This window comes from Callorhinchus milii, unplaced genomic scaffold (genome assembly GCF_018977255.1).
Source record: "Callorhinchus milii isolate IMCB2004 unplaced genomic scaffold, IMCB_Cmil_1.0 Scaffold9, whole genome shotgun sequence".
NCBI lineage: Eukaryota > Metazoa > Chordata > Chondrichthyes > Chimaeriformes > Callorhinchidae > Callorhinchus > Callorhinchus milii.
This window is the reverse complement of record NW_024704750.1, coordinates 10,890,182-10,916,679: the sequence shown is the minus strand read 5'-3', so window position 1 is coordinate 10,916,679 and position 26,498 is coordinate 10,890,182. Positions and strand designations below refer to the sequence as shown.

At 37.8% G+C, this 26,498-nt stretch overlaps 1 protein-coding gene across 3 annotated transcripts in view; it reads right to left on the bottom strand.

The window, feature by feature from the left end:
* dph6 (diphthamine biosynthesis 6) overlaps positions 1-23,386 on the bottom strand; it is a 109,277-nt gene extending 85,891 nt beyond the window's left edge. For all 3 annotated transcript variants that reach the window (XM_042338264.1, XM_042338265.1, XM_007888029.2), the window contains exons 1-3: positions 22,948-23,386; positions 21,743-21,837; positions 18,070-18,254 (exon numbers count right to left, since the gene is read on the bottom strand). In XM_042338264.1, the coding sequence (XP_042194198.1) occupies positions 18,070-18,254; positions 21,743-21,837; positions 22,948-22,970 (303 nt within the window). In that variant the 5' untranslated portion in view covers positions 22,971-23,386. The remainder of the gene's footprint in view (positions 1-18,069; positions 18,255-21,742; positions 21,838-22,947) is intronic.
* Between the last annotated feature and the right edge of the window lie 3,112 nt (positions 23,387-26,498).

Genomic DNA, 26,498 nt, shown 5'->3' with positions numbered 1-26,498 from the left:
CACATTTATTGCCTGTATAAAAGTGCTCATTTTGGATAACTTTGGTGAGTCATTCTCATTACAGGTTTAGAAACATAGAAACAGGAGTAGGCCGTTCAGCTCCTCGAGCCGGTTCCGCCATTCATGGCTGATCTGTACCTCAAGTCCAATTACCCACCCTTACCCTGTATCCCTTAATACCATGATCTACTAAATGGCTATCCACCTCAGCCTTGATCCACGTTTTTAGACTCCCTCTTTGCTCACTTTTTTGACCCCACCATCCTTTTTTCTGAAGCCCTGGAATTCAAATCTAGCTACTTTAATTACTAAACCACAAAAACAAGATTTCACCAGAAATTTCAATTTTTTTTCCTGAATGGAAACTACAGTGAACCAAGAGGCTTACTGTTAATACGTGATACAACATAACACAGGTGATATAACCATCAGAAATGGTTTCCGTTTACATAAAAAAAGGTCCTCTCACTTGCTGTATAGACAATACCAGCAAATATTTGCTGTTAAAGCTTTATAAGAGTGATTGAACACAAGGGAGAATACATGAGTTCCAGACATAGCTCACTTGTTTTTACATCTTCTCATCACCACTAAATATTGGAGGTGAGTATGACACGTATGTCCATTACAGATGTGCAGTAACCCAATGCTAAAACCAAAATCAAAAGCAATCTCAGTTTCTTGTCCAGTTCAAAACACCCACAGATTCCAGCTGGATTCATCTCCACCTTGTGTTCAATAAATGGAAACAGGATTTTGGTCATTAGATCAGCTAGGCCAGTCATCGCTGCTTATGGTGGTCACGAGAGGGAAGGTTGAAACCCCCAAGCTTGCTCTTTTACTGGCAGTGGACAAGGCCAAAATCATTACCACTGGTGGGGACTTGCAGCCTGTCATCAGAAATACGGGATGGAGAGTCTAGCCAGCACCACACAAGGGTTTCATTGTATAAATTAGAATGTGGAGCAACTGTGACAAGAACAGTGAGTTCATCAATTTTAATAATTAAAAACATGTAATGTTACTCTAACAGCATAATAATCTAAATAAATGAGCATTGTTCTCGAAGCACATTTTAACATTTGGGATGTATTCACATGAACTGAATGCAAAAGAGAATTATAATAAACAAACGATTTGTTCAGCTTTGGAATTTGCTTCCCTATCAAAAGAATGAAATTCATAACAAATAAAAATGCCTTCAATGGTTGCTTCTGATTTGTGATCTATTAAACCACATTTATTATATGAGATAAGAAATGCTCAACTAGCTGCACACAAAACGTCAGGCTTGCAACTTACACAAACATTTCCTTGTGTATGAGTTGCCCTATCAAATCATGACTGTGCAAGATACTGGTTAACCCCAGTTAATGAATCTGCTAGTTGACTGACAGTGCCCTGGGCACGACATTGTCGACTGACAGTGGCTCCCTACACACAATCTGTCTTGGATAACAGCCTTCCTTCGTATAAGAGACGAAAGAACAGTGCAGGAAGAAATTTCAAATGGATCAATTTCTCTTTCATGAAGCACCACTACTACGAGTAATCAATAGCTTTAACAATTTAACAATACAATTATACTTTCAAAACAAATAGTACAGCAAATAAACATAGCTTTGAGCAAAACAAGTTCTAAACTGTTTGCAACGTTGTAAAATGTGTGTTATAATTGTTGTACAGAAACATATCCTCTGAAGCGCTTTGAGACGAGGTTAAATAGACCCAATCATGGTAGCAATGGGGGGGAAGGGTAAAATTGCCTTCAGTAACTGGGTCAGGAAGAGAAGGGAGGTTGAAATCAACCGGGCTTTCAGCTCCTGATGACTATCCAGTGGTCCCAAATAGAAATTATGTGCTGAAAATTTGGATATCAGAATACAGCTTGTTTGCAATGTTCCTCCATCCCATTGTCAAATAATCTTTCAATGCTTACTGATGGGCTCATACAAAAGGACCCGGATTTGCAAACCTAATGGAAGATTTTAAAATTTTCAGATGACACTAATTTGAGGGGAAGTGTGAAATCAGAAGAAGTTGCAAAGGTCTTACAAAGAGAGCTTGAAAGATTGTGCACATGGGCTGATGACTGGCCAATGAAGTTTAATACAGATAAATGCAAGTTACTACTTGTAGGAAGTACAAATAGGCAACAAATGCATTCCATGGAAAGGATAGAACTTACCAAGAAGAAAATCTGACAAACTTCTCGGCTGTTCGATGACATTACTCACTATCAAAACAATGTGGAGGCAGCAATAAACAAGACAAACAGCAAATTTGGCTATATTTGCAAATCAGTTCAGATCCTCAGTCAAGTCAATCCTAGAGCGCTGTACACAGTTCTAGTTGCCACAAGAAAAGGACATTGAGGCAGTACAGGAGAGCAACGAGGATGATCCCAAGTTTTAGCTATGAACAAAGAATAAACAAGCTTGGGTTCTTCAGTCTTGAAAGGAGATGTCTCAGAGGGGATCTGACAGAGATCTATAAAATTTTAAATGGAATTGAAAAAGTAAACTCTGCACAATACTTCATGACACACATACTTCCTAAGATAGATGAATAAGATAACATAAGTGTAGAATGGCAAAGAACAATTTCCAGACAGACTCCAGGAAGTTTTTCTTTGGCAGAAGGCAATTAACAACCAGAACAGGTTTTCATGAAGGGCCGTTGAGGCTAGGACACTGTGTCATTTAAAATGTAGCCTAATATGATGATCAGAAGATGGCAGTGCGGGTATTTCGGAAGGAGAAAATCAAATGGGCCGAAAGGCCTTCTTCATCCAAACCAATCTTGTGATACCAATATTGAATGCAATGCCAGAAAGCAGTCATTGACTGTGAAATTGTACTCCAGGATGATTGAGCAGTTCCCCTTGTTGAGGGAGGAAATTAAACCTGGAAAGAAATTAGTTTTACACAAATTACCACCTTAAACATCTCTAAATGTAGTTTTTTTAATACAAGGAGAAAACTATGGTAACTATATTTACCAATGGAAGATGAAAGAAAAAAATCATTTACAATATTTTGATTTTGAAACATTTAGATTGTTGCTAAGTCTTAAGTACTTAATTATCAAATCAAGCTTTTTTTTCCAAACTCCGCTGAGCACGAAAGACACATGTTGCTGGTCAGAACCTAAAGCTTTTAGTATAATTTACACACACTGACATCTAATAAGAGGCTCTACAAAAACAAAAAAAATCCAAGCATACTGAAAATAGTCCTATTCTTTAGTGGATCCAAATGTAGATGCCCCCTGCCCTAAAATAATCAAATTGACATTCCCTGCTTCATCAATGGCAATGTGAATGGCTGGCTCAGTGTCAACTTCAATTTCCTTGTATGTTATGAATGAACATAAACAAATAAATAAAATCAATCAAAACCTCTTAAAGCCTAAAGCAAGGAAACAATTTTCTATTTTGAGAGGGATTGAGAAATGAACAGGAGGAGGTCTGATGAGTACTACATTCTGGCAAGTTCATTTGGTTCCCGATTTATAATTTGCAAGTTTGAACAGAACGTTTGCTAGGAGCAGGGGCAACCATTAAAATCTGATATAATCAGCCACTTGCTTTGGAAACTCACTTATAAACTGTAAATGGTTACCAGCCACAGTTTGCAGTAATTTCATCAACTATATCAAAAAATATTCAGATTTAATTTGGAAAGTATTTACCAGGAAGTCAATACTGCAGGAGAGCACTGGGTTTTTGTGTAGCAAAGATTCTGCAGATTTTATCATTCTATAATTCAAACTTCAAAATGTTTAGGAATCTATAATTTAATAAACAACCAACTGATATGTTAGCATTCTCAATGCTCTTCTATTTCACCAGCAGAGAAAGCATACAATTTATGATATAAATGATATAAATTAAAGCAGAAGGCACCAATGTAGTTAAAAGGAACTTGATGCATATCTGTGAGAGAAGGGAATAGAGGGGTATGGGAGAGGGAATTGACAGGGGTGAGGTTGATATGGAGTATAAACACTGATACGGGCTGGTTAGGCCAAATGGCCTATTTTCGTACTGTAGTGTTCTATATAATTGTGCTTCCTCTATGGTTCAGATAAAATATAACAGCATGTGTCAATTCAGAAAATACATAGTTGAAGGACTCAGTTAATGGGTCATAGTAGAGTACACCACCTGCATTAAAACAGCACCAGAGAAAACAAAACAGAGGCGAGGCAAGAACTGTTGTAGGTGACATTCAACTTGGAATTTAAAAGTCTGCAGATTGCAGGAAATAAAACGCTCTTAGAAAATGGCTCTTGGGAAATAATAAATTTGTGTAAGAGACGGCACAATGAGTTTTGATTATAACAATGAAGATTGAAGAAGGAAGAACCTGTAGAATGGCATATTCAATTTTAGAGGAAGAAGATCGGAAAGTTCGGAGGAACCTAATAACATTCATAAAATAATATCGGAAAATATTACGATAGAGAAAAAGTAAAGTGAGGGAAGGATCGCCTACTGGATCATTTATTTATTTTTATTCTGTACAGAAGTGCAATAGAGGTACTAGAAAATTATTTAAGAAAGTTAAATAGGATAGCAGAGCACTCAATTGTTTTGAGTAGCAAAGATACAGAAACACAATCACATCTATAATGCGAATCTGGATTTTAAGGCAAAAAACAAGACAAATGGAATACATTTGTCAATGATTTTGAAACATTTTATCTTAAAGAGGCTATATAAATTCAAGTTGTTGTAAACATATTTAAAAAAACTAAAAAAAATACAAAATTTGAACATGAAAAGATTTGAAGCTACACTTCAACAGAAGTAATAGATCGCCCAGGTACTTTCCTTCCAAAATAAACCCTTCCACTTGACCTACACATTTGCCTACATGGTTCTCAACCGCACAAAGTACCCCACTATCCCCAATTGGTCTGCTTTGAGTAAGAATTCTGTTCTAAGTTCAATACACCTTGCCCAAGTATCTATTGTTAAACTGTAAACATAAGAACTCATTTCCCAAGACTACATAAACTTTAAAACAAATGTATGCAAAAACTACCTATAGCTACAGAACATATACAGAATTAGAACAAATACAAATACAATTTTGGTGTATGTTAGCTATGCTAATTATGTAAAATATATATAATTGTTTGTGTTGCACAGCAATTTGGAGGATAGGTTGAAAGACTGATGGATGTGACCTTCAGGTCTCATCCTTCAATCATCCTGGCTATTCTCAATTTGGGAGGACATTACACACATCCATTATTGCTTAATTCATGAATAGCAGTACACATTATAAACAGTGAAGGGCTTCCAGACAACCCATGCATGTGCAGAAACCTCAGTTACAGCTAGAAAATGTTTATTCCTTTAGACAAATGACCATGAATTTCATGCATTAGTAGGTTTGGGGCATTTCCTGATCGGAGCCGCACTTAGGATTGTGGTTAAGAAATGTTTAAACAAGCATCATATCTATTTGTAGTCTGTAATTTTTTTAAAAAATGTGGGGTCAAATTGTGATTTGTGAGTTGCAGATATAAAAGCTTTAGGTTAAGATAGTATTTCATTTATGTGTGTACAACGTTTTCTAAGCTCTATATCAAGCCCTATTTCTTTGGAAATTGTAATTCTGAATCAAATTTCAAACCTCAAGTCTCCTTCTCGTCCTCCCCCAGCCCCTGTTAACTTTTAAAATTGGTTAATTGGAGTAATAAAACGTAGTAATCTTCTTGCAACTGAACTAACAACAACAAAATGTAACATTGTATTAAAATTGATCTGAACTTTGCTGTTTGGATATACAGAGAGCTTTTGGCTCCCTCCTCTTTCCCTCCACCACCACTGTCTTCTCACAAATACAACAGCCCAACAAAACTGAAACATGGTGACAGACGTCATATATCTGGAATACACCAAAAAGGATAAATGCTTTGAAAAATGTAACTGAATTTTAATGGGAGTGTTTGATCCTCAACATGTATTGAGATTTAAAAATGAAAACAAATGTATTTCTTTAGAAATAAATACATTGATGATTATTCCTTTATATAAATATGAGTATAAAATCATTGTGCATTGTTTTAAAAAAAAGTTTAGTTTCAATCTATAGCATCGCACATATCATTTAAACATAATTTTGTCAAAAAAATAACTTTGATGGTAACTGGTACAGCCAAGTACAGGGATATGCCAACATATATAACAGAAATGGTCACTCAATCCACTCAACCATCAATGTTTGTGGGACTCTGTTGTGTGCAATTGGCTGCCACGTTTCCCTCACAAGATATATAGTCAACTCACATTACGGTATATTCTATGAAGCGCTTTGAGACGTCTTAATAACGCCATAAGGCAGGCACAATATCAAATGCAAGGATTATAATTATTATTATTATTTTAACATGATGCTTCAGAACCAAAATCGTAAGACACTGTTCTGTGGTGTGGTCAGTCCTACCTCTTGGTCATCAAGTTGCTGCTCAGTTCACCTCTGACTTCTGATTTGTTGTCTCTACACATGCACACAACTTGCAGGAAGCCAGCCAGTCAACCGTGATCACTCTCGTGACCATTTTTAGCACAAGAAACACTCGTGAGAGCTCATCAATTATACCAAATTGACAGATGAATGATTGGTATCTTGCACCCCACGCATGTGCAGGAAGCTGGCTGGTCTGCACCAGAAACCAGAGGCAAACCATGCTTCCACTATCTGTGCATTTTGCTGGAATCAGCATTTTCTTTGTTTGTCTTTTACCATACATTTTCTCAAATCTAACGCCTTTTAGATACACTTTAAACCAGTCATTTGGTCAGAATATTTTACATGACACAAAGTATTCAAGTATTGCTTCTTTGTTTAACCTCACTCATTGTATAAAGGTGATGAAAGTGGTTGGTGTCTTACATTACTTGAATATTGGTTACAAATACAACGCTAAATTTATGCACTGTTATCTTTAATGATATGCTTAGTAAAGCTATTGCTAATGCTATGTTGACATGCTTGAATTTCCACTAAAGAAACAAATGTTGAATGTTGAATTAAATGGAAACATCATTTATATAGCCAAGGAACACAGAATTTTAGAAAATTCAAAAATAATGTTATGAAATCATGTATGTATTGGAAACTAGGAAGAAGGCATTAAAATTAATACACCAAGAGAATTCAGGAGATAAATAAACTCAGGTCACAATGGCCAGAGAGTAACCATTAATATGATCAGTTAAGATAGAGTCAGATACAAGTTCATTCATATACATTTTAAAAATCATGAAAGGAATTAATTTATGAAGCTTCCGCTAGATGTTTTTAAACTAGTGAATTTGTATGTCAGTGTTCTTGGGTATGGGCATGGCTCCAAGCATTCTCAATATTTACAAAGCAACCCAGGTTTTGATGAGAAGTCATTTGTTACATTTGCTCAAATGTTACTGATACAGTATTTCTAAGCCAAAATAGCATTGCAAGTTATTTTGGTCATTAGGCCACAAATTCCATCTATTCAAAGCCTGTAAAACCATTTTGTCTTACATTTTAATACCACAAAGCATTCTGGAAAATTCTCAAATTGAGTTGCAATTTGAAAGTTAGTTGCCTCAGTTCTCACAAGTAACTAGCTTCCAAATTCGGGCTGAATTTGAGAGTTCAAATCAGGGACAAACAGGTACCACATAACATTCCTTCCACCCCCCCCCCCTCACTATTCACTAGTACAAAGAAAGCAAATAAAAATCAAAGTTTTGCTCACAAATATAGAAAATGCACATGTGTGAAAGGCAATCAGCAATTTCCCCATTCAGTATGAAGCATCCTCTCCCAGGCACCTTTTAAAGAACTAGAGTCTATAATATAAAATGTGCATCCAAAAAGTAACATTTTCAATGATTACCTTCTGCATATGCAAAGAAACACAGCAGGTTTGAGTACCAAAGGTTCATGTAACGTCAGGTTATATGAGATTTATGTTCAAAATAAATTCAACTAAAGGGCGACACTTGTCCACAAACGGCAGTGTTATGGAGCGTTGTGGAGAAAACGATGATAAAATGACACAGTAAAACTTTTATTAGCTGAATCTATTATAGGAACCTCACATTTCTGTCCATAGGTCCCAGTTAAATTCCTATTCATATATACTGTACAGAGTTTGAGAAGAAGCTGGCAACAATTATTACAAATGCTGTTTGTTTTAACCACACAACAAAAGTCTTTTAAGAGTTATCATCCATTGATCATTCGTCCAACTAAACTCCACAGCCAAATGTAGCTTCTCCTTCAACATAAAGTTACACTTTCCAATAATACAACTTTTAAAATTTTCAGAATTTAACTTAATTTAAAATACAGTGCAAATATAGGATATCAAAGTCAAGAAATCTGCTAAATGGAAAATAATAAACAGCCTGTGGCTTATCTACTTGCAGCAAGCCACAATAAACTATCTTTTGTCATTATTATTCAACATGATTGAGCAGAAAGTATATTAAGCAGAAAAATACAAACAAATTACTGCTGTGGTCAGAGGTCTGTGGAACTGGTGCAGTTACAATACATTTACAAGTCTAATCTGGCTGTTAATGTTGGAAGCAAATATAGCAGTCACAGAAAACTCCTCAACATTTTGCAACTGCGTTAAATTAGGCTGTTGAAATCAGATCCTGTCTTACTGTGGAAAACATTGAACCTACAGAAAAGTTGCAGGATTAGCACGATAAGTGTATTAATTAACAATGCTGCATGTTTCATATAACTATAAATTAGCCAATGTCTCTTGCTTGGCTCCAACATACATTATTAACATCTGCGATCTGCACTCCTGTGCCCTGACCTGCTGAAGCAAGCCTCATTTAAGAATAACCTAGTACAAACCAACTTTAAGAGCTTTCACTCATCTCTCTTTCCCCAAAAACACAACCCGTTATTTTGAAGGCTGAGTTCAAAGTGGAGCTTCATTAGCTGAATGCATGATTTGGATAGATTCTGTCATTCTCGAATTACCCTGATGAAAGTCAGATAAAAGTCCACTTTAGCAACCGAGTACTGATAAACGTGAGTTACTAACCCAAGTAAGGACTCAAAATGGGCTTTTGTTTCCTTTGTTGGCTGAGAGGCCCCATTGAAACTGAAAATACTTCTCAACCAAAAAAAATCTCTTTAGAACTAATGAGTTAAGGAGGGAATGCCTTCACAATACTGATTTAAAGTCTGTCTTAGCTTTCTGTAAACTCAGAACTATCATTCCAGTCATTCAGGAGTGGGCCATAGAGGGCACTAGTGTAACATCAATACACCACTGAGAGAAAAGATGCCTCATAATCCCTTAAAAAAATAATTTGGTCACTCAATCCACGACGGTGTAGAACACTGCTGTGCGCAATTGGCTGCTGCATTTCACCCACAAAATATACAGTCAATTCACTTTGCAATATATTCTGTGAAGTGCTTTGAGGCATCTAGAAGACGTAATAAGGCACTATATCAAATGCAAGGATTATTATTATTTTTTTATGATTGGGCAAGTTTCCTTACTCCACATGCCTGATAATAATCCCTCAAAAAAAACAATAATTGGGCATTTCAATCCACGACTATTTGTGGGACACTGCTGTGCGCAATTGGCTGCCGCGTTTCGTCCACAAATATACAGTCAATTCACTTTACAGTTTATTCTGTGAAGCGCTTTGAGAATTCTAGAAGACGTGAAAAGCACCATATCAAATGCAAGGATTATTATTATTAATAATAAAATGGTCACATGAAATCTGTGGTACAGTTCAGAAATTCTCATGCAGAATAAAGGAATTTAATGGTATGAGACTGAGATCTAGTCATATTCTAAATATGCCTGAATGTGAACAATTTTATGATGCAGCTCCAGCCTTCATCGGTACATTCTCAATGCCCTCAATTCACCAATAAAAGACCAGTAAAACACGTTAGCTTCCTTTATCATCAGATATCCACAAGTTCAATAACACGGTTTTATCAAATACTATTGTCCAATAACATATGTCCTATACAGTATTGTCATTTCTTTAAAATCCTTCAACCTTAAAAATGCTACATCCACACAATCTCCTAACTGATCTCATCAGGGCAAGTACAGTTCAGAATAGTAACATAAAAATAAAGAACATTCCTAAATGTTTCTCCACATAGCCAATTTTATATAAGAGCTATGTGCTGAATAAATATACCATACAAATGCACTGATTTACATTACCAATTTCAGACAAGGGCTTTTTGCTTCATCAGTACTTTAAAGTCTTTTAATACTGAATCTTTTTTTTATATTATAATGATAATTTTATAATATTCACCTTTTTAACACATTTTACTTGCTGTTTGTGTGGAGTGGATGTTCTAAGCAATATCCTCTCTATACATAGCTCAAAACTAATGTATTAAATTAGGTTAGCTGTGAAAGGCAATTTGGAGATTGCATACAGAACAATACAGATTTAAAAATGCTGTAACTTTCAGCTTTGCATGGATGGCACAGGCAACCAATTGAAATGATAAACAGATGCACCACTTTGTTACCAACACTGGATACATACTGGGATCGATGCAACTTAGTGTTCTGGTTCTACACATACTGTATTTATGGACTGTGGGAAGAGTAACTTGCAATTACAGAACTGTGTAAACTCAAACAAGGGGAGAAACATCAGGACAAGGAGCATTTGCACGGAAAATGTTGCAATGGCCAACCAACCACAACTTTCCTGCTAATTATATCATATGAACTTCAATATTGCACCACTGTTTTTCAGGGTTTGGGACGTCAAACCCTGAAAGGCGCTTTATAAATACAACTTGTTGTTAAGATATATTAACAAGTTTATCTACATATGCAACACATAAACGAATGTGATCACATTTCATCTATGTGAAATGGGCTAAATATTTTAAAGCAATATCAGAGACGTAGTTGTTGAGAATTTTATGCCATAAGCACTTTCTCCTTAGAGGTTATGTATGACCCTTGCACAGTGAATATGTAGCAAGAAATTCCTGTGGGTAGTTGTGCATCTGAAGAAGCTGTAAAAGAAGAACGATTTAAATGGAATAGCTAAAACATAGAAAATACATCCATTAACACAAACAGAGTACGCATAATGGTAACCTAACATTTTATCTCACCACTGATTTTAATTAGATGACTCCATATTTTTAAAAAACAATTACAAAAGATCAACACAAGTCACCACGAGAAAGATTTTCACACAGATGTATGCAATCTCATCTATTATTCTGAACAAATCATTGGGGGAATGGAAACTAACTTTTCCGTTCAACAGCATTAAGGGCTTACCATGTGGAGATGCCATTCTTGAGGAGACGTTAAACCATGGTGTTTCGCCACTCCACACCCCCCCACCCCCGCCATTCAGGTGGACATGAAAGATCCCATGGCACCATTTGAAAAGGCGGAGGAAAGGGAGTTTCTCCTGGTGTCCTGGCCAACATTCCCCCAAATAACACTGGTCATTCATTTACTTTGTGTCTGTTTGTGGGACACTTCAGTGCAAACAATTGCTGCAAAATACACAGTAACTACACTTTTCCGTAAATCCTGTGAAGTGCTTTGGAGACAGCCTGCCAATGTGAAAGGCGTTACATCAAATGCAAGCATTGTTTTAGCAGCCAGCAGTCAATTTGACATTTGTTACTGCACCAGTTACTTCTGGTTATTCATAGAATACAATCTAAACCTGCAACTGGCAGTATTATTTAAGCAAACCATCAAGCCCAAGAGGGTAATGCTTGCCAATTGGAAAAATTAAAAACAAAGATTGTTTCAGTACTGAACATTCCTATTTAAGTGCACAGCTGCAGCCCTGGCCTGATGTCAAGTTAGTTCCAGCCACCGTATCAGGAGATGGACCTTTGTTTTTTTAAAAAAATGTAATCTTAGTCATGTATTAATATAAACCTAGATCTCCTCATCACTGGCTTGATTACATGTACTGAAGTATTAAACCTAGTGTAGATTTCAGCAGGAGAAAGGTGAAATCCAGTGGATACAACCACTAGCAGGTAAAACGGAAAAGAGAACCGCAAAGCAGAATTACCACCCAGTGGAAAATCTAGCCCCTGATTAATCAAAGTTTAAATTAAGAGTCCAACCGCTCCAATTATAACAAGCAATTAAATCAGATTACTCACTGTGGTACTGTGAAAAGCAGGAGCTCTTTCAAGAGGTATTATTAACAGAATTGTCCTAAAGGCTCACACATTAACTCATGCTAAATGTTTTCACTCAAATTTACTGGTGGTCGCGTCTGATTTCTGCTTTTAAACATGACTACAAACAGAAGCTGTACACAAGCTACACACATTAAACAAACCCAAATGTAAAAGCAGCTCAATATTTTTATTACAAGATTGGCTGAATGAAATAAAGGTTTCATTGTTTTTCCCTTTCCAAAGACTTGCCAGACATTGGTAAAGCATCCACGGGAATAAGCAGTTAACTGCCGTAACTAAATCATAACGGGAATAGTTCGGCACACCATTAGTGAGTTTTTAAACAGGAAAAGAGCTGAAGGGAGTAAGTAAAACTGGAAACTCATACTTCACATTCTGTGATCTCCCTGATAAAAGCAGGAAATGTGTGTTTATCAAACTTGCTGCTGGTGCACAGTTCACTTGGATTTGGGTAAACAATGCATGTCTAACTATTCCATACCCACATGAGAATGTGGGAGACCCAGACTATCAAATGGAGCAGACAAGGTCATGGCACCAGTACCCTGGAAACTAAAATTAGGAAAACCTGGCAATCAGCAAGTTTATGCTGATGAGTAGAGCCCCGAGGCTTTCTTGCCACCATTCACTGCCTGTGCCTGACTCCATGTATTCTGCACCAACACAATCAGAAAGGAGCAGGGAAGGAAACCAAGGTTCTCCTCAATACATTTCAGCCTGTTCGCATCAAGAAAAAAATCTGTGGTCTAGTTTACAATTCCATAGCAATGTTAAAACAACAGTGTTATTTCAAATATCCTACTCTTTGCATGGGAACTGCCATCTCATTGTTAGCCTGGTCAGACATACCACCAAAATATCTATTTTCTCATGTGTGTTGTCGTTTTGTAGCCTTTTGCATGACCTTGTTCAGTTGGGAGACAGATCCAAACTATGGGTTTTCTACATGGTCTGTAACCACGGTATTGTTAGTTTGTAGTCTCACTTCTTCTCCTCTGCCCCCACACAGCCCCCCACTATAAAAGACTCCTGAGACAATAACTAATGATAGACAGAATACAGATTCTCACCCCAAATTTCCCAGCTGATTTCAGCTTGCCTACAGGGAACAGCTATGAGGGGAAACCCACAGCACAGGAGGCAAAGTCAATGACCAACCTGAGCTGCTTTTCGTGCATCACCTAGCATGCGGGTCGAGTCTGCTATTGGCTGATGCCAAGGAGCAGGCTGAATACCTGCTCTCTTAACAGAGAGTAGTGTGTGTCATATTGATGGGCCTAAAAAGGGGAAAGACATACATACAATCCCTCATTAACCACACACACACACACACACCATCAATAATAAAATGCAAAATGAAAAAGAAAATCTGAAAACAAAAGCATATGAAAGTATATCACTCATAACAGGACTTAAGAGTCTTCTTTGGGCATGAGATGTCATATCACCTGATAGTACATTTTAATGAACTATTATTAATAAAAGGAATTACTATTAATAATTCTTGAATTTGATAGAGTGCCTTATCACATTGAAATGTCTCTAAACACTTCACATGGCTTACTGTGAAGTGGAGCGTCTGCCCATTTATAGACAAACACGGCACCTAATTTACACACAGGAGTGTGCCACAAAGCCATGAAATAAATGATTTTTTAAAAAAAAAACAGGAGGATTGTCGGCCAGGACACTGGTAGAAATTCCATTCTCTTTTCAAATGATGCCAGGGGAACTTGGTTGAAAATCTCATCCACAGGACAGCTTCTCCAACAATGCAGCATTCCCACCTACACTGCACTGTAGCATCAGCTCACACTCTCAATTTGGTGCCTGAACTCAGATGTGAGAGTGCTGACACCTAAATTCCACATCTTTTACATTGCTAATCAACTAATAAAACATGCAATCCAGCTAGGGTTGAACCTGACGCCTAAATTGTGCACGGGTTCGATGAGTCTGAGGGAGAGCCTGGGGAGGTTGAGGAGTTCAGACCCACAGGAGAGAAGACGTTGACGAGAGCCAAAGAGCATGGCTTCCATCTTGCCGGCATGCAAGAAACAGGGTCTTTTATTTGAAAAATAGAATAAAAATAATGACAATTGGCTATGCCAGTCTTTTCTTCCTCCCCATATGAATAAGTGAAATTCAATATTGTACCTTCTTTCCAGCAGTACATTGTGGCATTATTTTTACAGTGGGTAAGTATGTCAGCATTTGCTAAACTTGCAAGCTTGATATTAGCAGTGCATACATAGATTGCATTGCAAGAGATAAAAACAGAAAATACCTTTAATACTTAGCACTCAATCTACATCTGAAAGAAAGGCAGCTTAACATTTCAAACGTAGCAAGGGTCATGCACACAATGTTAACCTATCTTGCTCAACACAGGGTTTGATCACTATCCAGTGACCAATGCTGTGTGGCTATCAGGCAAGGGCAGGATTAGACTTATCTGCAATAGCCTCCATGTTGAATAGTTGGCAAAGAATCACTGTCCAGATTCAAACATCAGGAATCCCAACAACCAGGGAATTGTGCATCAATATGAACCTCTAGCTTTGGGAAGTGGGTGGGGAAGACACAGACCCCTGGGCAAAATATTTCCGAAACAAATGGAGAGAGTCCATCTAATTGAGCGCTACCAGTACCTAACACAAGTACCTTCATTGCCTTCTAGACGTTTATTCAGCATTGTAGAGAGAAATGGATAGTGTAAGTATGTACGTATGCACGTATGTATGAGAAACGGTCTTTCCCCAGATTTCCACCAAAGGGAAAAAGTTAACCTTCTACCTGCCATGGATGAATCTCTCGTATAGACCTTGCAGTAATAGCAGAAACTGCAAGGCATTTCTTGGAAACTGCATACATAACTGCCCGCTAAATGATTAATTAAAAAATTAAAGGATCAAGCTATTTCCTGGCCTGAATAGCTGAAAATTTACAGCTCTAATTAACCTTTTCCCAGTTGACTGTAATTATACAGAAAACTAACAGATTAATAATTCTTCCAGCTTTAATTGATTGCGATTTAAAAGAGAATTTTAAATATTCCGCCGATTAATTATTTGCCATTTTTAAAGTCGCACAGCATGATAAAGTGCAAAAGAAAGGCAGGTTTCAAAAAAGAAGACTGCTGTTGCTGAATAAGACAATGGATAGAATGCACTTTACTCACAGCTGTATCACGTAACTTAAAAGCACCATACATACATTCATTCCACTTTCCACAAACATATTTCCATTTATGCGTAGGAGTAAATTGGCTCATATGAAATCAACAACAATCTCACATTTTCTGTAAATTAAAAAAAATAAACTAAGAGCAGGGAATTTGTGCTGGACAATTGCTGTATTTGTACTTCAGATAGAAAAAATACACAACAGCTACATGATGCCAGTTGACCAAAGATCCTGAGAGATTAGCAACACAAAAACCTTAATTGAACAAACGTCTGGGTGAGGTGTTGGAGGTGGCTTCCTTAAAACAGAACTTTGAACAGAAGTCCAAATGCCTGTTTTCATGGATATCAAGGAACCCTAAAAAACAAGGGATTTTTCCCATTACCTGACCAACAATCATCTAGATAAATTGGCCATGGCTGGTTGTGCAAACTTGCTATGTACAAAATAGCTGCAGTAGTTACTTACAAAAATAATTACTACACTTGACAGCAATTACTTGTGCAGTGTTTTGAGATGTGTCAAATTTGTATTTGTTGAGAGGACAGATATTACTGTACTGTAGTTGCGGGGAATAAAACACCTAACTTCTGCTAGAAGCATTCTGAGGTTAGGAATAGCACAATTAAATGCAGTGTAAAGATCCCTCCACACTGTCCCAGCAGCAAGCCTTCACACAGTGGTGTGAGCCTTCCATTTCCCACACTTCTATTCCCATCCAAAGTGAGTTTCAAATTATGGACAGTTTTATTCTGTAAAATCACAACCATTAACAATGTGTTTCACACAACCCAAAGAGATTTACAGTAGGTGGTTTGGAGCTAGGAGTGGCTCCTTGCAATTAATCTGACTGAATTTAATATTCCATCTTAGTCCTTAAATTATTAAATTTCAGCAGGATGTACAAAGGGCTTTTGTTGCATTTGAACGTGATAGGATTTGTGTGTCGTATTGATCTGCTGAATTGAAACACAGCATTTATAAGAATATATTATATTGACAAGAACCATATTATTTCGGTAATCCAAATACCGGTGATACTGTGTAGTTCGTGGCGGTAGTGTGGCTATAACATATATTTCCTCACAATAATACTGTCACATATGTCTTTGCTTTCATATTAATCCATGTATTTAGAGTGCCAAACAATTATTCTTTTCTTTGATAAGAGGTATCAACTGCTTGGCAACTGTAAATCATTCATGATTTGTTTTATTAAAATTTATCACTAACTTTTTTTTAAGAGAAGGATGGCATGAATTACTTTTTCCTTTCAGAATTGGGGAGCAGCATAGACATTCCATGGTCTTGTATATCATCACAATTCTTAATAAGTTATAATGAACTTTTTAAATTATAGTTTTAGTCATAACTAACTTTAAGAATTATGATGATACACAATGAGTTAAGACCACATGAATGTCTATTCAGGTCCCCAATTGTGAAACGAAAAAGCAGTTAATGCCATGTTGATTAACTTCTCTGGGAAAAAAAGAGAAGTTGATAGATATCTGGATAGCAATGGGATTGAAGGTTAAGGGGAGGAGAGATAAATCAAATACTCTATGGACTACAATGGTTCTTGTGTTGCTCTGACTAAAGAAATGTCATCTCTGGAAGACAGCTGGCCAGAGATGAATAGTGGAGACAGACAGATATTCTGCAGTTTTGTTCAATTACCTTGGGGTACAGGGAGAAATTCAGCAGCATTTTCTCAACAGATTAAATATGCAGCATAGAATCTATGAGGATATATAGTATACACATTCCTATGGAAGAAACAGATTTGATTGGCTAAATGGCCTTTTCATCTTCTACTTTATCCTTTTAAAAACACAGAGTGTTGGAAAACAAAATGACATTAATGATGACAAAAGTAACACCAACAACAGTATGTACATTCTCTAAATAAATAGTGTCTGGAGAGTGGAAGTCGGTTGAGCTTGGATGCAACACAAATAAGCATTTATTTATTCACATGCCAAATATTGTTTAAAGGGCACTATATAAATGCAAGTTATCGTTATCCTTATGCCACATTTGTGGTTTAAACTGAATGTTGAATGATCACTTTATCTCCAAAAGACTTCCCCATCATTTTCAGAATTCCAGGTGATTAAAAACAATGGGAAGCAAAGCACCACATATTTTAAGAAAAAAAATGGTGAATTTCAATATTAGCAAACACGTAAGTAACTGATAGAAATGTGAGGCTAAGGTGAGGTTATTGGTGTAACCCCAGACTTCTTTACCTCCCCAGAATGAATAATCTATTCGATTTTAAACATCAAAGGTTACATTTTACTTCCTGGCCAGAAGTAGCTGAGCAAACGTCCTGATTATTTCCAGCTAACTTTATCCCTGGTGAAGACAATTCCCAGACAGGGCATTCTGTGTCTCTCTCTCCGTTTTGACCCCCCCCACCCCTCATATCTTCATTCCTTACAGACTCCCCCCCCCCCTCCATTTGCTCCTCACGGGAAAAACAAACCATCTACAGGCCTCCAGAAACTAAAGTGTATAAAAACCATAGCTACAGAGCTCCACAGTATTATACAGTTCATAAAAACTATAGTTGATTTGGTCTTGTATCTATTTATCACTGTTCAAAATCTTAGAAAAATAAGTCACAAAACTGTTTAAAATGCCCCATCTATACCTTAACTTGCTTCAGTAAATAGTAGAGATCTTCCACTTCATCTCCTTCACATTTGGTATATTCTCTTCCAATTGCTAGGCTGCTACCCTGGATTGTGTGACGGTATAGTGGGAGGCCGATAGCTTCAGAGTACAGGTCTATCGTCTGGTGACCCACCGTCTGGTACATGTAACTGTCAAGCTCATCTGCGGGAATAAACAGCCAGACAAGGCCACAACTTAAAATGGACGAAGACATTGAATGTTATTGACTTTAATAATCAATACAATTTTGCCTGCAAAATATACAGTCAATTCACTTTACAGTATATTCTGTAAAGCGCTTTGAGACGTCTTGAAGACGTGATAAGGCACTATATCAAATGCAAGGCTTATTATTATCAATGCCATGAAAGAATAAACTTTTACACTGCCTTATCATGTCAAAAGCACTTCACATAAAATTGATGTAATCTGGCTTTTCGGTTGGCAAGCAAGACAGCAAATTATTCCTGCTGATTGTTGGCCTGGGCACCAGCAGAATGTCCCTTCTCTTTTTGAACAGTATTGTGGGAACATCAAGAACATCCACTTGACCAGATAGATGGGACCTCAGTTTAACATCTCATGCAACAATATAGCACTCCTCAAACAATGCACTGCAATGTCCAGTCTAAACTATGAGCTCAAATCTCAACCCAGGCTAGAAACCACAGCCTCCAGACCTAGAGTTGAGAGTGCTACATCATGAGACAAGGTAGGATAACAGACCCTCAAAGTAACATGCTAATTGGGTGTTTGGGGGGAGTGTCCATAAAAGTTTAAACTATAATAGGGCACAATCACCAGTCAGCACTTCTGCATTCACTGTGATGGCAGGCAGAAAGCAGGCTGGCTTTCTGCCCTGTTTATTGACCTGCAGTTCATCAAAATGTTATGACATACATTATGAGTAACAAATAAAAAGCTTGTTCAGGAGGCAGAGGGATGCAGTAAAGTGGAGCAGAAGATGGGTGAGGTCAGAATTATAATTATTTTTGGATTAGAACCTAGGTACTTGAAGTGACAGAATAGTGTGCAATCAACTCTACCACCCAGTCCCCAAAACTGTTAAATTTAACTTCTTAAATGTTTTTAAATGCATATTTCTGTTTATATTGTGAATGCCATAATCATCATAAAATAGTTACTCATGCAGACTGTGAGGGAACTGAATTAACCTACACAGTTGAAATGGCAAGAACCCTGAAGCACCCTGTGTTAATGATTTTATCTTGTTAATCTAATTCAGCTTCGTAACATTCTCTGGATCAGTAACTCTTCCAAACCAGATTCACAATGATGTCATTGTATCTCATCATTTAAACAAATATAATCAAACAAGGGAGAGAAAAAAACAATGATGAGATTGATCTATTTAAACTTTTTTTTAACAGAACTGTTGAGACTGTCCTTAAGAAATACTTTGTCTTTCTACCATAGGGACCTTAAAGTATAGTTTGAACACCCTTCTTTGAAAAATGACTGCACTTCATTTTATTAATGATTCCAGATTTGTTTCCTCAGTAGATATCCCATTGTCTCCCAAATTGGCAAATTCTGTCCCAATTGCATTAACCACAGGGAGATTCTATTCCATTCAGTGACTCCCTGGAATGAAAAAGATATTTTACCAAGGCCCATTTTAATAAGAAGTAAATAATATATCTCTTATAATTGATCTCATGCAGAGGCACTTCTCCGTTACAGGCATTCAGAATCTTGAATTTAACGATTATGGTCCAATTCTTTGCTTGTTTCAGATGAAAACATGTTGTTGGCTTCTTGACCAGATGATCATTGTCTATGCTTTACTTTGATAGTATTTGGGAGTGATTTTGGCTCATGCATGTGATGAATTGAATTCTGGTGATTTTTGTTCTCTAAGGTAGCATTGATATGTTCGTAATGTTCTCCAGTATAAAAGGTGCAGCTGTTTACTCCAACAATAATTGTGAGTAAAAACTCCAGTTCCTGGCTGCAGATGTATTACAAGAAATGTTACAACCATACCATTTTACAATGAGCAAGTACTCAGCACTGCACCTACTTCATGCATTTTACAGTACTGGCACTAGGCAGTGTATTAAAATATTAAAACAACCACTGTAAGTTTTTGGAAATGCAATCTAATGCTGGCAGCAGAGAGAGGATGGAAAGTCCCGTTAGAAACACAAAGCGATTGTTTTTTAATTCACCAGTACATATAAAGTCTTTAAAGATCCCTCGAGACTATTCGGAAAGAGAACCAAGTTTCTCCCGAGCCAACAATCCATTCAACGTCCTTGCATTCTGAGTCAGAGGTAAGGATAAATAATAATAATCCTTGCATTTGATATAGCGCTTTTCACGTCGGGAGGACGTCCCAAAGCGCTTCACAGAACACACTGTAAAGTGAATTGACTGTATATTTGTGGGCGAACGAGGCAGCCAATTGCGCACAGCAATGTCCCACAAACAGTCGTAGATTGAAAATGACCAATTTATTATTGTTTTGTTTTTTGGAGGGATTATTATTAGGCGTGTGGAGTAAGGAAACTTGCCCAAGGTTTCGCCCTGCCTGGAATTGAACTCAGGTCTCTCGCTTGCAAAGCGAGTGCTCTAACCACTGAGCTACAGGACTCCAAATGAAAGGAAAGTGGGAGGAAAGTGGACACAATAACTTTAATATGGTTTTCTTTAAAACCTGTTTAATCTTTGAGTAGGATGCTTTTACCATAGAGGAGAGACAGTGTTCTTTGACATTTGTGGGATTAAAGTCCAACAACCAGGTTTGCTGAAATAACAATTGCTTAATAATGCAAATCCTTGCATTTCATATAGTGCCTTTCACATCGGAAGGATGCCTCAAAGTGTTTCATAGGATTTACTGTAAAGTGTAATGATTGTAGGATTTTGTAGGCAAATGCAACAGCCCAAAAATTGTGTATAGCAATGTCCCATAAACAGCCATGATGCGAATGCCCAATTAATCTGGGAGATTGCTGGCCAAGACACTGGGATACATTCTCTCCTATTTCCAAATAATGCCCTGGGAGTTTTAATGCCCACCTGAACAGGCAAACAGGACACATCCAAACGACAACACCTCAACAATGCAGCACTCCATCAGCATTGTATTAGACAGTCAGCCTATCAGTGTCAGCAAGTTCAAAGTCCAGACGTAGGGCACGAACCCACAACCATCTGACTCAAGAGGTAAGTGTGCTATCAATTGAGCCAGGCTGATACCTAATCCATGTCACATGTGTGGCTTCAGCTGAAAAACATACCTGTTTTCGGGCTGTGATCTTGTGACTCTGCATCAACATGCAAAATGAAAGTCCAGGATGCATGAGAATCCTACCCCTGCCCGTCCCATCATCTTGCAGGCATTTTCCCTTTTTATCACAAATCTACCTCCCAACTTGATCTTGGATCTCACACATAGGTCACAGAAAACCTTTTTCTCACATACATAATAATTTTAATGAATGGAGAACTATTCAGTCACATATTGTGTGTGGCAATATTAACTAAGGACTTATCTTCACTTGAGGATATGAAAAAGCCCAAAGACACTTTTACCACATCTGAACACAGTCTCACTGAAACACTTGGGATCGACACTTCGGCTGTTGCAATTTAAATGGCTGACAGTAACAGAAGAAACTTACCTTTATGATCAACAGGTTTTAAATTAGCCAATGCCACAACCTCGTGCCCAGCTGCCACACACTGCATCATATTGTAACAACTGTCCTTCCCACCACTAAAAGAGAAATTAAAATCAATATTTTTCCACTGGACTAAAACAGATTAACAGCAATTCCGTCATTATGACTATTACATATTCACATATAATGACAAAAAAGGGCTGTGATATGCAATTCTCCACAATTTATGGAATTAGTGCCTTTTACGTTTCAAATATACAGACATTTGGTCAAATATGCATTTGATCCTGTTAATTGTAGAGGTAAATTCGGCAATTATTTCAATTCATATTAACGTGGATGATCAATATTGGTGCCAGTGTACTTTTTAATTCTTTATTACACTTGTATTGCACGTGAACAAAAAGGTTACACAAGCACATTTTTGTTCAGTGTAAAACAAACACAATTATGGGTGGAAATGTATTTAGCACAGTCCCTAAAACTCCTTACATGCCATAATATCCAAATAATAGTGAAACAAGTTCAATGGTTTGAAAGGCCTCCTCCTTTCTGTTTCTAACATAAAAATGAGTTTGCAAAATGAGTTTTTAATATAAAAATGAGTTAGCATTAAGCATGCAGTTTCTTTACCGTTTGTGTTCAATCTCTTTTACTAACTCAAGGCAAAAGCTAATGCAGGATTTTAAAGATTTTTTTCAAATGTAAATACTGTTAGGATTAATTTAAGGATAAGGTACCATTACTGTGATGCATTCCATACACTATAAAATGTACTTTACATTGTTTTCCTTCATAAAGAGCAAGCATTTGTTCTCAAACACCCGGCTGACAAAACAAAAATTGTTGTCCTCCCCAGGTTTCAGTTTCAGTTTATTTAGTAGGATTTGGATTAAAGCAATATACTGTATTCAACTGATATTTAATGCCATAACATTAATCACAAATGTGTATCACTCTTATCAAACAAAACCCATTATTATTCATCTTCTGAGTAGATTTCACACCATGTTTGGATCTGAAATTTAAAATCTTGAAAAAAAATTAAAAACTTTTTCTACATTAGAACATTTTAAATCATTTGTAGATGTGTTATGAGCCTCAATCTTGTTCTTTCCCAAAACAAACTTTTCAGAGCCCAAAAGCTGAGCCAGTCAACATAACTTCGCAGCAACAGAGGCAACTGGAGTTGCTGCTTCAGTTACCTGATCAAAGCAACTACTTTCATGGTGCCGTTTCACAGCTTTAGGCTTAATGTGTCTTCCTTAGTTCCTGTCCCCTGTCCAGAGTCTAACTGTGTATCCCAGTCTCCCTCACACACGATATTTCAACCTCTGTCTCTCAGTTCCTCTCTCACACTGTATTTCAGTTGCTCCACAGCATCTCTCTCTCACATATATATGTAACTTATATATGTAACACTCATTCTTTGTATCTCACACACATATGCTCTCACTCTCTCTGGTTGTATCTCACACTTTCAGACAAACAATTCTCTCCTTTTCTGGTTGTATCACACACTGGCACACTCTGGCTGTATCTCACTGTCTCTCTCCAGCTGCATCTGTCTCACAGGCTGTATTTTAGGTTGTCTCTCCCTCTGGTTGTCTCACTCTCTCTTCCCCTCTCTCCTTCCTTCTGGCTGTATCACTCTCTCCCTCTTTCTCTGGCTGTATCACTCTCTCCCTCTCTCTCTCTCTCTGGCTGTATCTCTGTCTCCCTCTCTCTCTCTCTCTCTCTCTGTCTGTATCTCTCTCTGTGGTTGTATCACTCTCTCTCTCTCTCCCTCTCTGTGGCTGTATCACTCTCTCTCTCTCCCTCTCTGTGGCTGTATCACTCTCTCTCCCTCTCTGTGTCACTCTCTCTCCCTCTCTGTGGCTGTATCCCTCTCTGTGGCTGTATCCCTCTCTGTGGCCGTATCCCTCTCTCTCCCTCTCTGTGGCCGTATCCCTCTCTCTCCCTCTCTGTGGCCGTATCCCTCTCTCTCCCTCTCTGTGGCCGTATCACTCTCTCTCCCTCTCTGTGGCCGTATCCCTCTCTCTCCCTCTGTGGCCGTATCACTCTCCCTCTCTCTCTCTGTCACACACACACTGTGTGAGGGCCTCAGAGCCAGGACCCTCCCTCGTCCTCTCTCAGGCTGCCCTCGCACCGCCTCCTCGGAGCAGAAACGGTATTAACGGCCTCAGCGCCAACGGCAGCCACGCGCCTGCGGGGGGGTGGGGGGGGGGGGGTGATGGGGCGGCACAGTGCGCATGTCCGAGGCTGAGGCTGAGCCGCTGCCGCTGCTGGAAAAAATGGAGGCGAAGGAAGTGGCCGACTGTCTGCCGGCTTAATTAAAGGGGAGGTGCCATAAACATTTTCTGTTTGGCCAACAAAAAAATACCAAGCAGTAGGGTGCTGGGGTGGGGGAGGGGGTAAGTTGACAGGTTACCATCACCATCAGCAGGGAATATAACATCCCCACAGAATAATATCCCGGGACACTTATACAAACATATCAATGGTGTTAGAAATCATGACGGGATAAGGCGCTATATCAAACGCAAGGATTATTATTATTATTATTATAATTATGCACAACTCTTACCCTGAAAAGTCTTCCAATAGGTGAGCGCGGGCAGCGCATCTGCGCACTGCCATATCCCACAGACAGGCCTGAAGTCAATGACCAAATTTAGCTGTTGGATTCGTCAATGATGGCGAAATATAACTTGATGTCAGGAGGAAGTATCAAAGCACACACAGCGTATTTTGTAGGGCGAACAATGGGTGAAATGCGAATTAGCATAATTAAATTAACTCCTGTCCCAGGCGAGCGCGATCCCCAAAGACGCTTTTGATGTAGTTTACTAAGTAATTCCAGCTTGAGAACCCAAATGTCAATGTGCGGAGATCGGTCGAAGGGGGAAGAATGTCCTGTTAAATTGTCAAAACATTCGCTTATTCATTTCCCCTTATTATTCCTGGATTACGGACCTCTCCTCATCCAGAGAGTTACCCTTGAATGAATGGACCAGTGATGTCTTGTTTATAGGATGTTGCTGGCTGCCCAAACCACAACATTCAATTTGATTTCTCAGCAATATTGCAGTATTTGTAAACAATGTAGAGGTGTTTATCATACATGTAAGGTGTTTTGTCAATGCATGTTATTATTGTTGCTGATTATGTCTATTCTAAAAGAGAATAAGTAGTAACGTCAACAATAAAAATAATAACAACCTATCCAAATGCTTTAACTACGGTGTATTACACCTGCTTACTTGATTTTACAGCTCTTGATATAACTGCATCAGACAGATCCCTGCTCCTGTACTTTCCATTCAAAAGAGTCCATTGTGCCAAATCATCGCACGGCTGCTTTTGACTGTGGTAGCAATTTCTTACAAATCAAAAACATCTTTTGTACTTGAAGTTCCACGAAACAGGGGAATATTGCTATGTCGTCTTCCACTTGACATCTTAGATACAAACAAAACATTAGCAATTTCCTAAGGAGCGTGACAACCATCCAAGTTTTATTTTATCCCAGTTCATTATTATCCAAGAATCATGTGAATGGAGGAGAATGTCAGTTGTGCAAAAGAACTTGATCTTGGGCTGATCTTGGTTCCTTGCTACAGCAGAGTTCCAGATCATCTGTATATTATCTCAGAAACAAATATTTTTCTGACTTTTTGAAGGCCTTGAATCAAACCATTATCCACATATAACAGTAGTCTTCCCATAATTCTGTAGTGCATTCTTCAGTGGTGAGTGCAATTGAATGATGTGCTCTTCGGGATATATATTGGCTCATTTATGATTCATATAAAAGAGAATTATCACCACAGACATATCCACATGGCTGAGCAGCTCTTGCGGTTCATGGATAGTGTCAAACAAGAGAGTTCCATACCATCAGCAAAGCCAAGGCTCTTTGGAGGTTAATGTAAGGTCAGGCATGTTGTGGTAGTGTAACAAGAATCCCATCAGAAATGTTTTGGAATTATTGTGAAATTAAATAAAATCTCTAAATAAAACTAAATCTTAGATTCATAAAATAACAGGAAAGAAACAGGGAATAACAGAAATAATAATAGGTGGTCACTCGGCCCATGGAACCCATCATTTATTTTCAATGTTCCTGTTTGACATTCTGTTCCTTTATGGGCAAATTTGGTTTTCTTTGCAAAGGAAAACACAATGCAAAATACTCAAATCAGCCTACAAGCTTACAAAGCTTTTCTCATTGCTGTCGAGTTGGCAGTTCTGACACAGATGCTTTATCTTGTGTCTTGATGTGAAATGCCTTTCCCAATTTGGAGAAGATTTTATTCATTCCATGCTTAGTTCTGGAATAGTATTTATTGACAGGCTTTAAAGGGTATATTTTGAGCTTCAGTGGGTATCTACATAGAACTGTTTTCTTGTCAGTAGTGTCCACTTTAGTATTTACATTTCAGATGGTATTAAATAAATTATCTCACTATAGATAGCATTCACATTTATTTTTATGTATGATGCAAACGATTAGATATCAGCCTGACTCAGTTGATATTAATCTCGCCTCTGAGTCAGAAGGTTGTGGGTTCGTACTCCACGTAGGAATTTGAACGCATAAAGCTCATATTGAATATTTCCTTTTCTTTATCCACCTTTTAAAACAATTTCAGTTGGTTTGTGTCTGTTAATTAAGTGATAACTTTAACTTCCTCTGGTGAAAAAGTTCACCATTCCTGTTGTCTCCAAATTACATTATCTGCTCTTGTGAAGG